Source organism: Neophocaena asiaeorientalis, unplaced genomic scaffold (assembly GCF_003031525.2).
Source record: "Neophocaena asiaeorientalis asiaeorientalis breed wild unplaced genomic scaffold, Neophocaena_asiaeorientalis_V1.1 scaffold177, whole genome shotgun sequence".
In the NCBI taxonomy this organism is placed as follows: domain Eukaryota; kingdom Metazoa; phylum Chordata; class Mammalia; order Artiodactyla; family Phocoenidae; genus Neophocaena; species Neophocaena asiaeorientalis.
The window spans coordinates 4,354,245-4,370,609 of record NW_020172779.1 but is presented as its reverse complement, the minus strand read 5'-3'; the positions used below and the strand labels follow the sequence as shown (position 1 = coordinate 4,370,609).

Genomic DNA, 16,365 nt, shown 5'->3' with positions numbered 1-16,365 from the left:
TTTTTAGGAGAGCAAATGGGAGTTGGAATGCTCAAGGAGAAGGCATGGCTAAGAATCCGGCTAGCTGGGGCAGCCCTTGGTTTTACAGAGGGAATGGAAGGCATGGGTGAATCTGAAAACTGGAGGTTGATAAGAGAGTTCTGCAGTATAGGCATAGCTTGGAGATATCGTGGATTCGATTCCAGACCACCACAATCAAAGGAATATCACAATAAAGCACATCACATGAATCTTTTGGTTTCCCAGTGCATATAAAAGTTATGCTTACACTATACTGTAGCCTGTTAAGTGTGCAATGGCATTATGTCTACAAAACAATGTATATACCCTAATTAAAAAGTACTTTATCGTCAAACAATGCTGTCATCTGAGCCTTCGGTAGGTCATAATCTTTTTGCAATAATAACATGAAAGATCACTGATCACAGGGAAGTCCCTGGCAGTCCAGTAGTTAAGACTCTGTGCTTGCACTGCAGGGGCACGAGTTCCATCCCGGGTTGGGGAACTACAATCTCACATGCCACGTGGCACGGCCAGGGGAAAAAGAAAAAGATCACTGATCACACGTTACCACAGCAAATAGAATGGTCATGAAAAAGTTTGAAACATTGCAAGCATTACCAAAATGTGACACAGAGACACAAAGTGAGCAAGTGCTGCTGGAAAAATGGCACCAATGGATGCTCAACACAGGGTTGCCACAAATGTTCAGTTGTAAAAAACACATATATTGTGCTGTGAAGCACAAAAAAATCAAAGCACAGTAGAGCAAAGTATTGTCAAAAGGGGTTTTACAAATAAAAGAGTGGAACAAGAAGTAGGAGGGGGGTTAGAGCAAAACATTTGTTTCCAAGTTCCTTGGCTACTTAAACTCTGTCAGTATTACAGTGATAGAAAGAAAAATGGTAGAGCCAGAAAATGCTTCAGAGAACAACTAATTCAGCCCACCCATCACCTTCACCCACTACCATCACCTGCTAGTATTTGACAGATGAGGAAAGATGGTTGGGTTTGAAAGAGAACATTCTTTAACACAGTCCAACATGAAAGAAAAATGGAAGGTGAAGAGAGGGACAAAGCTACTGTAGATGGAGCCTGAACTGTCCTTTCAAGAAAAGAGACATGGGGGACTTCAGGAAGGATTCCTGGACTGGTGGGAGGCACTAGATTAGAGGACTTCTGGATTCCCTTCAAGGATTAGGGGTCTACACCAGAGGACGGATGGGTAGGGAATGGGGAGAGGAAGAAAGAAAAAATGGAGAGAAAATTCCATTTAATTTTTCTTTAAAAATCAAGCACAACCCAAAGCAGACTGGCCTCTTTTACAGGCAGCACTTTATGCTTCTGCATAGACACCTATGTACGTGTCCCAGCCTCTGCAGATATTCATCAGTGGTTATGTCATGCACTGCACAGAAACATTTATTTTTGAACTCTTCTTAGACTTTAAATATTATCAGCTGGCAAAGGAGATAGAGCCAGTGTTAAGATGGTCTGTCCTCCTTTGGCTTCTTCCTCATTGCTTTTCTAGGAAAGGCAGAAGAAAGTGAGAGAGAGGACTGAGATGAAGAGCTTTATTAACTTTGCCCATCCTCTGTCCAGTAACTGGTTCCAGAAATTCGGTGCAGGAATTGGGGCTAACCAGATAGGGAGACTCAGTATCCAATATGGGCCACACAGAGTTCTGTCATTTTACCAAAGTGGAAAATTTTCAAATAAAACACAGAGGCCCAATGGAACTTGCTGAAAACAAGTCTGCAGTTCCTAACGGCTTTCCGATTTTTAAAAATATATATACGATCATTCCATGCGGTAGCCGAGGAGAAATGACCTTCACCATTATAACTGCTCTCTAATCCTTAAGTCAACCTGATTTATTTATTTTTTCTCTGTGGATTCGTTTCACCTAAGCTTCCCTGTATTTTGAAGAGATGGCAACTAATTTCCTAAGCATGGTTTCAGGAAACCAACCATGTCATGTCCAATTGCCTAGAAAAATACAAATTGCATCAGTATTCTTGGTCAGGTCTTGTATTTGTGGGGCTGCTTGTAGTGAGCACCATCTGTGGGGTTTTCCCATCTCATCCTTGTCACTTCTTGGTAAGAGAGGAAAGGGTCCGCTGATGAGTAAATGAGCCATGTTGGTGTGAGGAAGGGGGCGTGATGGGAAGTCAGGTGGGGGGAAGTCTCAGGACTGCTAGCCCTACCAGCAGCAGCAAGCAGGACAAAGGCACATCCCTATGGACCTCTGAGCTGAGCTTCTTGAAAGAAGAGAACCCTTAAAAGCGGCTTTTCAGGAAATTGAAAGTGAACATCAAGAGAAAAAAAACATTTTTCATTGCTTTCCTGTGGCTTTGTGAGTTGCATCAGGAAAACTTCATTCCTTAGCGTTGAATATTTTAGAAATATTTGGGCCAAGCCCACACAGGGGCCCTGAAAAATATAGCACAATATGATTCGAATGACCCAGAAGCAACAAAGTCAGTTCATCTTGCTTCATTTCCTTCCAAACATTGATTGTTATTTGTAGTTATTTATTCTTTCCTTCTATGTTCTCTGCCTCCTCACTAGACTGTGGGCAGTTTGAAGAGCATCTTTGTTTCGTGTGCCACCATATGCTAAGATCTTCTACAATGCCTGGTACATGGTAGATGTTCAATAGATATGTGTTGAACGAACAGATTCCATCTATTTCTGACAAATCCAGACCAAACCACAGAGCTTTCACTCGTTACCGGTCCACTTCTTTCTCCTAATGTTGACCCAGTTTATCTGAGCCAATAGAAAACCTCAGGGAAATTCAAGAACATACTTTACCCCAAAACCCTCGGGTCATGAGAGCGTCCTGAAAATACTACCGAAGCAGCCCTGGTTTTGCACTGTATTTTACTTATTGTTGGTTAGGAGTCCCTTACATCACAGCACTCTGAAAATTGCTCTCAGTTAAAAAGTCCATGGCCCTAGGTGAGATCTTTTATTCTTTCAATCTGGTTTATCAGCTCATATTAGGTCCAGACATCCCTGACCCTTGTCATGTCCCAATAAGAAGTGAATAGAATTACTTATTAAAATGCCCAAATGCGTATGAAAAAGGCCTTTCTTTACCTTTGTTATTCCTCTTTCAAAAGGGAGTCCTGTTTCCCTAGCTTGGCACACTTTTTCCAGGTCAATGGGTTTCTGTGAGATTTCCTGAGTTCTGCAAAGAAGAGAGTTTGGAAAAAATTATTGTTTGGCCTGCCACCTTCCCAAAGCCTGAGAACAGTCGGTGTTGATCCCTGTACCAGAAACAAACAATAAAACCCAAACAAACCACCCCTACACACAAACAACACTTTTTCTTCTAATTAGTGTGAAGAACTACTTCAGTGTTCCCTTGAAGACCTTCTGAGATCTAGACTACAAGACAGAATGCCCATGTGGCGCTGCCTTCCCAAGCAGTACTCTTGCCTGCAAAATCTTCTTTCTCCTACGCACACAGCTCTTTGGCCATTATGGACGGAAACTTCTGAAACCCTGCCTACTCCCTGAAGTTTTTCCCAATTAACCTTACGAGAGGTGGTCATTTCATTTTCTAGACATCATTCACCTGTGAGATTCAAGACTGCACCATATGATGTTATGGAGGAAATATGTCTTAAAATTCTAGGAATCTTCCAGTAGATTACCAGCTGCACAGAGACAAAGATCATATCTTTTATCATTTATTTTTTCTTTTTGGCTGCATTGGATCTTCGTTGCGGTGTGCGGGCTTCTCATCGCAGTGGCTTCTCTTGTTGTGGAGCACGGGCTCTAGGCCCGCGGGCTTCAGTAGTTGGGGCGTGTGGGCTCAGTAGTTGTGGCTCACGGGCTCTAGAGCGCAGGCTCAGTAGTTGTGACGCACGGGCTTAATTTCTCTGTGGCACGTGGGATCTTCCCGGACCAGGGATCAAACCCATGTCCCCTGCTTTGGCAGGCGGATTCTTAACCACTGCGCCTCCAGGGAAATCCCAAGATCACATCTTACTCACCAGCATATTTCTGGTAGGCATGCAGTACATATCTGTTGCATGAGTGAATGAATGATCAGAATGACTATAATCACCAACTGCTTACTTTACCATATGTTTGGAATCATTACATCTTAGAACGGGAAAACTAAAAGAAAAATATCATCTCGTCCTAAATATGCTACTGTGACCACCACATTTAAAGTCTGTTATCTCTCTACCTTCCCCTCCATATTTCCAATTTTTTTACTTGATCATTTTTTACAACACTTATTTTCTATTGTATAATTTATGTGTAATTTGTTATTTATTTTCTTACTCCCCCAGTTGGATGGTAAACTCCATAGACAGAGTTTATTGACTATTTTATTCACTACTGTATCCCAATTGCCCAGAACAGAGCCTGGGATACAACTATCGTCAAGTGAATAAATTATATTTATTGAGTATGGGCTCCACACATGGGAATCACAGCAGTAGATTTTTCAGTCCCCAGCCCCAACTTCACATCTGTGGAATCAGAATGTTTAGGGATATAAATATCAGGAATCTACACGTTATCAAGGCGTCTAGGTGATTCTGGTATAGCTGTTCTGAGAACCACTAGTTCACCCAACTCACTAATCTAGTGATAACCCTGAAGCCCAGGGAGGTAAAGTGTCACTCAGGGCGCATGGGTTATTTAGCAGTGCATATAGGTGTAATCATTTCTATTCTGATGAGCTTTCCACTCCAGCCATCTATGAGCTACATTTACTTAATATGTTTTGCTGCTATTGCCATCTTGGTCTTTGAGATTAAGCTACTTAGAGGCAAGAATTATGCTTCTGAACTCACTTTCTGTGGTTGTAGCTCAGTAGGCAGGAAGGGCATGAGGCTTCAGGTATTAAAGGACTCTTTGAGGTTAATGATGCTTTTGCACAGAAGAACCACCCCATTTCCATGCTAACATGCCACAATTTCCCTTTCTTCTTCTAGTTCCTGGACATCTCCATTAAATGGACCACCCAGGAAACCTTTCCTCCAAAGTACCTTCATTATGACCCTGAAACCTCTCGTCAGCTGATGTGTGATAAATGTCCTCCGGGCACCTCCCTAAAACAGCACTGCACAGCGAGGCGGAAGACCCTGTGTGCCCCTTGTCCTGACCACTACTACACAGACAGCTGGCACACCAGCGACGAGTGTCTGTACTGCAGCCCAGTGTGCAAGGAACTGCAGTACGTCAAGCAGGAGTGCAATCGCACCCATAACCGCGTGTGCCAATGCGAGGAGGGGCGCTACCTGGAGCTGGAGTTCTGCTTGAAACATAAGAGCTGTCCCTCTGGATTTGGAGTGCTACACGCTGGTATGCATCCGCTTCCAACGTGCCGCGGAATTCATTAGCATCACACAAGGTCAGGCAGTAGGGAAAGGTTAAGGGGACATGTTTGTCCTGGTGACATTACAGGACAGCAGATTGCAAAGGTAATGGAACCTGCTAGGTATGTACTATGTGTCTGGATGGCTGCCAAAGAACCATTCCTCAGAGGAACACTTTGCCACTAAGGGGCAATTTAGTTACAAATCTCAAATGCAGCAAATCACTCCCTAATGAGATGCATGATCGACTGCTGTTTCTTAAAGGGACACACTCCGAGTTGCACTGTTTATAGCTGAGCTATGCCTCTGTGTTTCACTTCAGCATGGAGAGCTTCAAACTGCAGTGCTTCCTGACAAACATTAAAAATGTTAACTGATACCAAGAGAGTAATTATGCTGATATTAATGAGGCTCTGGCGTGCTAACAATGAGTAGTTATAATTAATTATGTAAGAAATGAGAATGGCTAGGGGAAATGCAGTTCATTATTGAAAATGAAGCTAGTTCTTCCTTTGGCATGGCAGTTGAGTGTCTGGGAGGATAAAGATGGTAGCAGCATCTCTTCAATGAGCTTATCCTTTACCTTAGACAAAGCAGACTGTCAAGCCAAGAGTAAGTACTTGTCTACAAACAAAGTACTTTCTCTTTTTGCATTTTGAATAGCATAGGTTAAGGCCAGTGTGTGCACTGAACTTTCTAAAGTTGTAACCCACTTTTTTTTGTTTTTTTGCTACATTCACGAAGCTTCGGTATAGTCTGCATGCTCTCCTGGCCTGGGAAAAGTAAGAGTATTCACCTACTTTTCTGGAGGAAGCAGTAATCCGTATAGATTCCAATGACACAGTCTGAAGCAGTGTTTCTCAACCTCAGCTCTACTAACGTTTGGGGGCTGGATAATTCTTTTTGTGGGCAGCTGTCTGGTACATTGTAGAATGTTTAGCAGTATCCCTGGTCTTTAGCCACTAGATGCTAATAGCACTCCTCCCCCAGTTGTGACAACCAAAAATGTCCCAGACATTGCCAAATGTCCCCTGGATGGCAAAATCACCCCTGGTTGACAGTCATTGGTTTTGAGGATGCTAATTATTTGTAACTATTTTGACTTTAAGAAGTTGTAATATAGATTCTAAATGATTATAAACATTTTAGGTTTAAAGGCCTACAAAGGAAACATATTCAAATATTGAACTACTGGGCTTCCCTGGTGGCGCAGTGGTTGAGGGCCTGCCTGCCGATGCAGGGGACACGGGTTCGTGCCCTGGTCTGGGAAGATCCCACATGCTGCGGAGCAGCTGGGCCCGTAAGACGTGGCCGCTGAGCCTGTGCGTCCGGAGCCTGTGCTCCGCAATGGGAGAGGCCACAACAGCGAGAGGCCCGCGTACCACAAAAAAAAAAAAAAAAAAAAATTGAACTACTAAGTTGCCTAAGTTGTGAATTTTATAAAATTAATCATAGAAGGTGCAAATTGCATGACAGTTCCTTAAAATGCCTCTAGTATGAGTATCTGAGGAAGAAATTGGTGACACTTCTTAGCTTTTATTGGATGATACTTTGGGACTCAAAAGCTAAGCCAAGATGTAGAGGGGGAAGCCCATCCAACAGAAACAGATCCATTGAATTCAATTCAGTAATTTATATATAGGGAAATTAATTAAGCAGGGGCTATGCAGCTTGGAAACTAGAAAGTTTTGAAAAATAATGGAAGTAGTAAGGATTTTTCTCACATAAGCATGAAAATTTGTAGAACGAAGTAAGCAGGCAGCCAGAAGACTGCGTTTATTCATTTACTTACTGTTCCCTCCCTAGAAACCTACAAAGGAGTTCCTCATGGAAGATACGAGGTTTCCAGTCCAAAGACAAGATTCTGTAGTATTATTCTAAAAAGTATTTTTCACTGTTGTGGCCTCTCCCGTTGCGGAGCACAGGCTCCGGACGCGCAGGCTCAGCGGCCAAAGCTCACGGGCCCAGCCGCTCCGTGGCATGTGGGATCTCCCCGGACTGGGGCACGAACCCGTGTCCCCTGCATCGGCAGGCAGACTCCCAACCACTGCGCCACCAGGGAAGCCCGTGGTTGTTGTTTTGAAGCCAGATTGTCTTCTCCTCTCCATATTTTACACTGACCCTTGAAAACATGGGTTTGAACTACGCAGGTCCACTTGTATGCACATTTTTTTTCAATAGTAAATACTACAGTACGACATGATCACAGTTGCTTGAATCTGTGAATGCAGAACCCCGCTACAGAGGGCTGACTATAAAGTTATAATGGGATTTTCGACTGTGCAGACTGTTGGTGCCCCTAACCCACCACTGTTCAAGGATCAACTGTACTTCATCCTGTAATTCTTATGTAATTGCTTACGGCTAGCATGGTGAATTCTCCACTGAAAAGCACAACTCCTCTTGCCATTCTATTTCACATTTTGCCTGCCAGAGTGTACTTTGTATGTTTCTGTTGATATTAATAAGGCAAAATCATTTACTTAGATGGATACATCTTTTTATAAGAAGTTCTATCAGTCATAAAAGAGGCGAGTCGTTTTCAGAAAGGTCATTACATAAAGCCTCCAAATACATTAAAAAAACTTTCCTTCTATAATTCTTGGATTCCTCTTGGTAGAGAACTTTAAAGGCTAAATTACCTGAAAGAATGTCTTGTACCTATGATTTTCTCATTGGGACACATGAGAACACCCAAGCCATCAACATGTATGTGAAGAATGACAAGATTCTTCTTTGTGCAGTTGGCAAAGGGAGACTTGGATCCAGATGTCCAAGACCATTTATCCCCAGAATAGTAGCAATGAAATAATACCATGGAATCTCTGTCCAAATACCTCTGCTTACAATATTGGATAATTTGGTATCAAGTTGGATCCCATTTAAGGAGAGGAGTGTAGCAAGAAAGTACTTAAGAAAATAGACCTCTTTGTAAAGTGGTTCCTAAGATGATGTCACTGCAACCCTGCAAATGGCATTTAACATGTGAAGGTTTCAGGCACGGTTCCCCCTTCTCTTTTTTTTCTGCCAACCGTCTGTCATTTTTATTGGCCAATGCATCATCAATCCCTTTAGAAAAGAAAGAAGCCAGAGTTGAAACTAAAACCGATCCATTGTACTCTTTTTTTCTGGTTTTGGAAAAGGATACAATGAGATGGGAGGTTGAAAATTTTAATAAATGAAATTTATTAACTTTCTGTAGCTTTCCTTTGTCCCTTTAGTATTTGGTATCTTGTGTCAGCCAGAATTGGCCTGTAAAAGCTACATTTGAATATTAAAGTCTAAATCTGTTCAACTAGCTTACACTAGATGGAGGTATTTTCATATGCAAGTACACTGTAATGTATGATCTACCCAGGCATAGAGTCAAGGGTTTGAAGATATTTATTTTTAATAGCATCTTTAGTTGTTGACTGGTTCAAGTTTTCCTGCCAATGATTTACCCAAATTTATCAAGTGTCTCTCCACCATGAAATAAAATGCCCTTACAGTCACCCTTCCTTGAATTTTAACGACTGTGCTCTTTTCAGACTCAACAGTTTAAGCAAATGGTATATCATCTTCCATTTACTATGTAATTGTAGGTTTATGCTTTTGAGTCTATGGTCAACTTTATTGCCACCTTCAAAAGTTTATTATAATGTTGTAAATTTTTACTTCTCAAGGTTAGCATACTTATGAGTTGCTTCACGATTAGGATTCAGGAAAGAAGGAACTTCAGTAGGAACTGATTGGAATTTAACGATGCAGCATTCCATGGGTACTGATTTCAAAGAATGATATTACAGCAGTTACACAGCAGTTACCTTCATGATTTCCCAGGAATAATTGTGTGGAGATTATGGTTGACAAAAAGATCTTACTGACAGTTTAGCACAGGCAGGACTAATTGAACATCATACCCTTCTTTTCTTTCCTCCCCAATTTTGTGCTTGTAGGTAACAACAAAACACATTTGTGTTTGTATTACAAGTAGGGGAGACTGCCTAAGGGGCTAACTCTAGAAGTTTTGTTCTGTCTAATGAAGTGAAAAATGAAAATGCCTCAAGTTTTGTGCAATACAATAGTAGCAGTAAAAACCAAGTGAAAAGGCTTATCCAAACATATGGAATTTAAGAAAAAAAAATGTCATGAAGAACCTAGGGGTAAGACAGGAATAAAGACGCAGACCTACTAGAGAATGCACTTGAGGATATGGGGAGGGGGAAGGGTAAGCTGTGACAAGGTGAGAGAGAGGCACGGACATATATACACTACCAAACGTAAAATAGATAGCTAGTGGGAAGCAGCCGCATAGCACAGGGAGATCAGCTCGGTGCTTTGTGACCGCCTGAAGGGGTGGGATAGGGAGGGTGGGACGGAGGGAGAGGCAAGAGGGAAGAGATATGGGAACATATGCATATGTATAACTGATTCACTTTGTTATAAAGCAGAAACTAACACACCACTGTAAAGCAATTATACTCCAATAAAGATGTAAAAAAAAAAAAAGATGGTATCTGCTGCGAAAGTATTTGAGAAGAATGTGCTAAATGGCTTGGTATTTTCTGTAGGAACCCCGGAGCGAAATACAGTTTGCGAAAGTTGTCCAGATGGGTTCTTCTCCAATGAGACGTCATCTAAAGCACCCTGTAGAAAGCACACAAACTGCAGTGCACTTGGGCTCCTTCTAACTAAGAAAGGAAATGCAACACATGACAATGTATGTTCTGGAAACGGTGAACCGACTCACAAGTGTGGAATAGGTAATTATGTTTCAAAATATCAGTCTTTGTACCACCTCTGAGTTGAATACAAGACCCTCCAGCCCTTCTTAGTCAAACTTGTATTTTCCCCTTCTTGAATTTTAACCAACTAAGACTATTCCCTGTGCCTCATCGCTAAAGCCACAACTCAAAATCTTTCAAAAAGTCCCCATCTTCTCACAATCATGCTCCAAACCCTGACTTTCACACTTGAATCAAATGTTACCCACGGAGAACGGGGTGGTGTAAAGATTTTGTTTAAGGTTCGATGATCAGAGTCCAAATTGCAGAATTTTTTAAGCTATGCATTTTCATCACTTTTAAGAATATCTGTATTATTAGCCAAAGTATAAATTGGCAACAAAGAAGCATAGTGACATACATAGATGACAAATTAGAAATGCAATACTGGCTTTGTTACCTATGGTATTACTGCATCTGTTGCATGGAAGTTCTAAGTTCCTGTACTTGTCTTAAACTCTTTATTCAGGAAAGGTCAGTAGCTCCAAGCTCAAGTTACCTGAATGTACCTCATGTTGGTGATGGTACTAATCAGGTTACTGTCCTCACCTTGTCACTCCTACCACCATACTAACCTCAGACCTTCTACCAAGGACTCGTCACACCAAGGAGGACTGACCTTTTAGCATTTAATCAGCTTGACTCTCCCCAAACATCTTTTTATGTGACATAGAAGTATATAAAACATAGGAATGTGGGTTGGGAGATTGAAGATTCAAACCCAGTTCCAACATTCTTTCACTGTGTTGTAAAAATCTTAGATAAGTCATTCAGCTTTTCTGCTTTCTTATTAAATAATGGAACGAGGGAAGGGATAGAAGAAGAGTGACCTCTAACATCCTCTTTAATTCATTTATACTTTTATTTCTATCATTCTTTGAGCACTTACTATATGCCAGACACTTTTGCTATATGGGCTTCAATCTTTATAAAAATACTGTAAAGTTTGTTCAAGTTAATGTATGAACTTGAATGGCAGAGTCAGGATTCAAACCCAGACCTAATGAATCCAAAAACAAACTATTAATCCCTGGGATATACCAACCCTACCCAGACACTCAGGCCATTGCACTTCTTTTCTAAATGACATGTTTTTGTGTTTGATTATTTTCCCACTTAATGTACGCTTATACATCTGTATCCATCCTTGTTCCCAAAGGTAAACTATGTGTCTGTGCAGAAAATAATACACTATTTCAGATTACTTTTCAAGCTCCCTTAAAGACAGTGATTTGACACTGATCTTGAAGTAACCTGTAGACACCAGCTAAAGCTTTAACAAAATATTTCACAGTTACATTAAAATATGTTCATGTATATATTAACATATATATACACATTATGCTATCTATATATATAGAATTTTTGCTGTAAGTTATTTATAGCAGTAATACATTCTTATTAGATGTTTGTTAAACTCTCCCCCCACAAAATGCTCTAAAAGAACATTAGAAAGGACATGAACCCAGTTGGATTGGTGATCTGCCACTAAGACCAGGCAACAGAAGATTGATTTTATTCAAACTTCTCATTTTAGCATGCAATATCCTGGAAAACTCAACTGTGTTGGTTTTTATTATTACTATTATTATTATTATTTTTGTCCCTTAGACATCCAAGAATCCAATTATTGAGTAAATCTTCTTGGTTCTCCCACCTTCCTTTAGACATGACCCTGTGTGAGGAGTCATTCTTTAGGTTTGCTGTTCCTACAAAGCTTACCCCGAACTGGCTCAGTGTCCTGGTAGACAATTTGCCTGGCACCAAAGTGAACGCAGAGAGCATAGATCAGATAAAACGACGACACAGCTCACGAGAACAGACTTTCCAGCTGCTGAAGTTATGGAAGCATCAAAACAAAGACCAAGATATGGTCAAGAAGATCATCCAAGGTATGGGAACCTGAAATTAAACAACTTGATCAGAAATCAGAACGCCTGTCGGTCCTACAACAGAAACAGGACTATGTACCTGTTTAGTTGTGTGGATGATGTTTCCCTTTGGGAATTACTGTTGGACTGAAAACGTATTCATCAAGTGATAGTGGATATGCTATTCCTAGAGCAGTCATGTGAGGTTTGGTTCTCACCTCCTCTACTCCCCAATTTCTTTTTCAAGTGTCTCTCTAAAGGGAGAGATAATACATTTCAAATGTGGGACTAGACCTCAGGAAATCTGACTCTGGATCCCCTTAGCAGTTTTAGGAGCATCCCTTCTGGCCTATCTAGAAGTTCTTTAACCACTTTAGATCTTACTTTGCATTTCTACCAGGAAACTATGTTGGATTTACGTGGTAATTCTCTCCAGAGAGCCTCTAAGTGTCTTACAGGTATCCTCTCATTAATCCTCACAACACAGCCTATTTTATTTTACTTTTATTTTAAAAAATTTATTTACTTATTGATCTATTTTATACATATTAGTGTATACATGTCAATGCCAATCTCCCAATTCATCCCACCACCACCACCTGCCACTTTCCCCCCTTGGTGTCCATACGTTTGTTCTCTGCATCTGAACACAGCCTATTTTAAGATTACCATTTTAATAGCATGTGTTGTGAGGATTAATGAGATAAGGTCTGTAAAGTGTTTGAGTTTCTTGGAGAATCTCCTTTAGAAACTCTGTGTGTGTGTGTGTGTGTGTGTGTGTGTGTGTGTGTGTGTTTGTGTGTTATGATGGGACACAATCGGAGGGAAAAGGAAGTAAGTTTCATCCAGTGTGGACTATAAGCTTTAGGATACACAGTAGAAAAAGTTCTGACTTTAATTAGCATTGGGAGGACATGGCAGAAAAAATGAGGGAGCGTTTTCATAATGCAGACAGTGTCAAGGAGAAATCCATTCTGCTCTTCACATGTAGTTAAATGACTGAGGAGTCCTACACAACCTTAAAGCCTCAAACATCTGAAACTGAGGCAACAGATTTTAGGCGACTAACAGCTTTAATAGTTGAATGGTTTCACTTGTGCAAAGAGTAAACTTGTCTCCTGTTTTTGGCAAACAAAATGTATTCTTTGAAAGTATAATTAGCCCTGAAGCAAAAAGAGAGGGAAGGAGAGAATCAGAGACTGTTAGAATTGGAAGGGACCCAATTTCCTATTTTATAAATGAGGACATTTCAGCCCAGAAAGATGAACAGACTTGCCTTCGGGCCCACAGATAATAAATGACTCATGTCATCAATAGAAACATTATTTATTGCCTCTTATGTTTATGTCCTAGCTCATTACTGAAATATTCTCCAGGCCATGTGTATCCTACTGTTCTTTGGCCTCATATTATTGGGTTTTCACGGCTCCTCCTTTGTGCTGATGATCTCCTGGTGCTATTTATTAAAGACCGTTTGAAGGACCTAATTCTTCAAATAGCACATATATTGGGTATCAGTTAATGAAAGTTTGTATTATAAAATAGCTAACTTTGTGTTTTTCCTAAAAGGTTACACTTTTAATTTCTCCAAATTTTCTTAGAAAACGGTGTGTCTGTAGTTTCCCACTGTTATTTTCCAAATTTGGGCTTTTCACAAAGCTGTGTTGGATGATTAGAATATAGGAAGCATATTATCCTATTGTAACACAAGATACTATTTAACTCAATTCTCAGAAATAACCAGCATTACTTAAGCCCTCCCAAAAGGAAAGGAGGAGGTTATCCTTAAAGTTATGAAATTCTGGGGAACCTCCTTTTGCCTCAGGGAAGTTTTACGGTGGCTTTGGGTGGATTACGTGAACGTCTCTGGGCTTTTGCTTTATGCAGATATCGAACTCTGTGAAAAGAGCGTGCAGAGGCACATAGGGCACATGAACCTCACCTTCGAGCAGCTTCTAAGGCTGATGGAAAGCTTGCCGGGGAAGAAAGTGACGACAGAAGACATTGAGAAAACAATGAAGACGTGCAAATCAAGTGATCAAATCCTGAAGCTTCTCAGCCTCTGGCGAATAAAAAATGATGACCAAGACACCCGCAAGGGCCTGATGCATGCCCTAAAGCACTTGAAGACATACCACTTCCCCAAAACTGTCACTCAGAGTCTGAAGAAGACCATCAGGTTCCTTCACAGCTTCACCATGTACAGATTATATCAGAAGCTATTTTTAGAAATGATAGGGAACCAGGTCCAATCATTAAAGATAAGCTGCTTATAACCGGAAATGGTCATTGAGCTGTTTCCTCACCATGGACCAGACCCAATAAATGAGTAAACTGTTTCTCAGGCGCTTGAGGAGGGTACAATGATTTCTTTCTCATCACCAAGGACTAGATTTGGCCACAGGGCCTGAAAAGAAACTATGGTGTGGAGAAAGAACTCACATCTCCCCCCAAAGTTTAATCAATCCCAAATAATTTATCCAACTAACAGATTTGGTCCAATATCTACTGACTATATTTTTTCTTGTTACTGCTTGCAGTAATTCAACTGGAAATAAGAAACTAGACTCCATTGTGCCTTACTAAACATGGGAATGTCTAACTTAAATAGCTTTGAGAATTCAGCTGTACTAGAGGCTTTTATTAGAAAGCCATTTTTTTCTGTAAAAGTTACTAATATATCTGTAACACTATTATAGTATTTGCTATTTATATCCATTCAGATATAAGGTTTGTACATATTACCATCCTGAAGGGAAACTGTGTAAGACTTAATTTTAGAAAGAAAAAAATATATATTCTGTTTATTATTATGACAAATGAAAGAGATAAAATATATTTTTTAACAGAATATTTGTAACATTTCCTAATAGGTACTGCCATTCTTCCTGTGTAGAGTATTTTTGTAATATACTTTTACCTGTGTAAACTGAATTATCATTTTATAGAAAATGCATTATTTAGTCAATTGTTTAATGTTGGAAAGTGTATGAAATATAAATTATCTGAATATTAGATGCTCTGAGAAACTGAATGTACCTTATTTAAAAGATTTTATGTTTTTACTATATAAACAACATCATTAAAGTTTTCAAATTATTTTTCATCGCTTTTCCTCTTGCTTGTATGTGAATGGGACATGAATGGGTCTGAGCTTTCACAATTTTCCCTTTCTTTTATCATCAGGACCATCTGGGAATTGTTAAAAATGAAGATTCCTGGACCAATTTATTGAGAAACTCTGGAACGGAGGGCAGAAACCTGCATTTTTAACAAGTTCCAAAGTAATTTTTACTACACTAAAGTTGGAGAACTTCTGAAGTCAAGCTTAGTGTAGAGATGGCACAAACAACTTATAATTACTGCCACTAGCATCAAGAGACCAAACTACCTAAGTTCTTTGGGTTTCAAGTAATAGAAACTGGCACTACTTAAGGAAAAGTTAATTGGAAGCATGTGTATTTGGTTGAGTGGTGCCCCTGCCCAAAATATGTTTATGTCATAATCTCCAGAACCTGTGAACGTTACTTAATTTAGAAAAAGGCTCTTTCTTCGCATGTGTAATTAAGACTCTTGAGACGATAAAATCATCCTGGATTATCCAGGTGGGCCCTAAATCCAGTGGCAAGTGTGTTTATAAGAGACACATAGAGGGGAAAGACAGAAGAGAAGACGATGTGCAGACAGAGGCACAGATGGGAGTGATGTGGTTACAAGCCAATAAGCCACAAGCTAGGGAAGAAAGGAACAGAGAGATTCTCCCCTAGAGCCTCTGTAGGGAGTGCAGCCCTACTGATATCTTGATTTTGGACCTGCCCTCCAGGACTATGAGAGAATTAGTATCCGTTCTTTTAAACCACCCAGTTTGTGGTAATTTGCCAGAACAGCTACAGGTAATAATACAGGTTGTATCCAAGCCTCAGAAACGGTAGAATTAAGATAACGCTGGGCTCCTTGATGGCAGAAGTTCCTACACTTTCTCCTAGTCTTATATTTCTGTATCTTTTAGTTCAAAATGTCAAATTCCTAGCAGAGAGGCTCTGGTTGTCCTAGGTGAGGACTGGTGTAAATATTCAATACATGGCTAGTGAGGGCATCTCTTCATCAGCTGCAGTTCCCGAGAACGGGATATGACTGGGAACAGGGTCCATTACACCCCATCCTTTCACAGTGTGTGTTTCTCTTTTCTCTCACTTTTCTGTGATTTAGAATGTAACACAGATCAACCTTACCTTTGTGAAACCAGATCATTATGGCCGCTTTGACAGAAGGGTAGATCCAGGTAAATGTCACACGAACTCATAAATCTGGGGAAATAAAACGCAGAGGTAAAGTCAAGAGGCACAAACCTGGAGAATCAGTCCCAAGGCTGCAATACGG

The 16,365-nt window shown here is 40.4% G+C and overlaps 1 protein-coding gene across 1 annotated transcript in view; it reads left to right on the top strand.

Moving 5' to 3' along the window:
* Nucleotides 1–15,091, top strand: part of TNFRSF11B (TNF receptor superfamily member 11b) — a 28,941-nt gene extending 13,850 nt beyond the window's left edge. The window contains exons 2-5 of the mRNA XM_024741329.1: nucleotides 4,965–5,334; nucleotides 9,902–10,093; nucleotides 11,782–12,006; nucleotides 13,873–15,091. Of these exons, the coding sequence (XP_024597097.1) occupies nucleotides 4,965–5,334; nucleotides 9,902–10,093; nucleotides 11,782–12,006; nucleotides 13,873–14,261 (1,176 nt within the window). The 3' untranslated portion in view covers nucleotides 14,262–15,091. The remainder of the gene's footprint in view (nucleotides 1–4,964; nucleotides 5,335–9,901; nucleotides 10,094–11,781; nucleotides 12,007–13,872) is intronic.
* The last annotated feature ends 1,274 nt before the right edge of the window (nucleotides 15,092–16,365 follow it).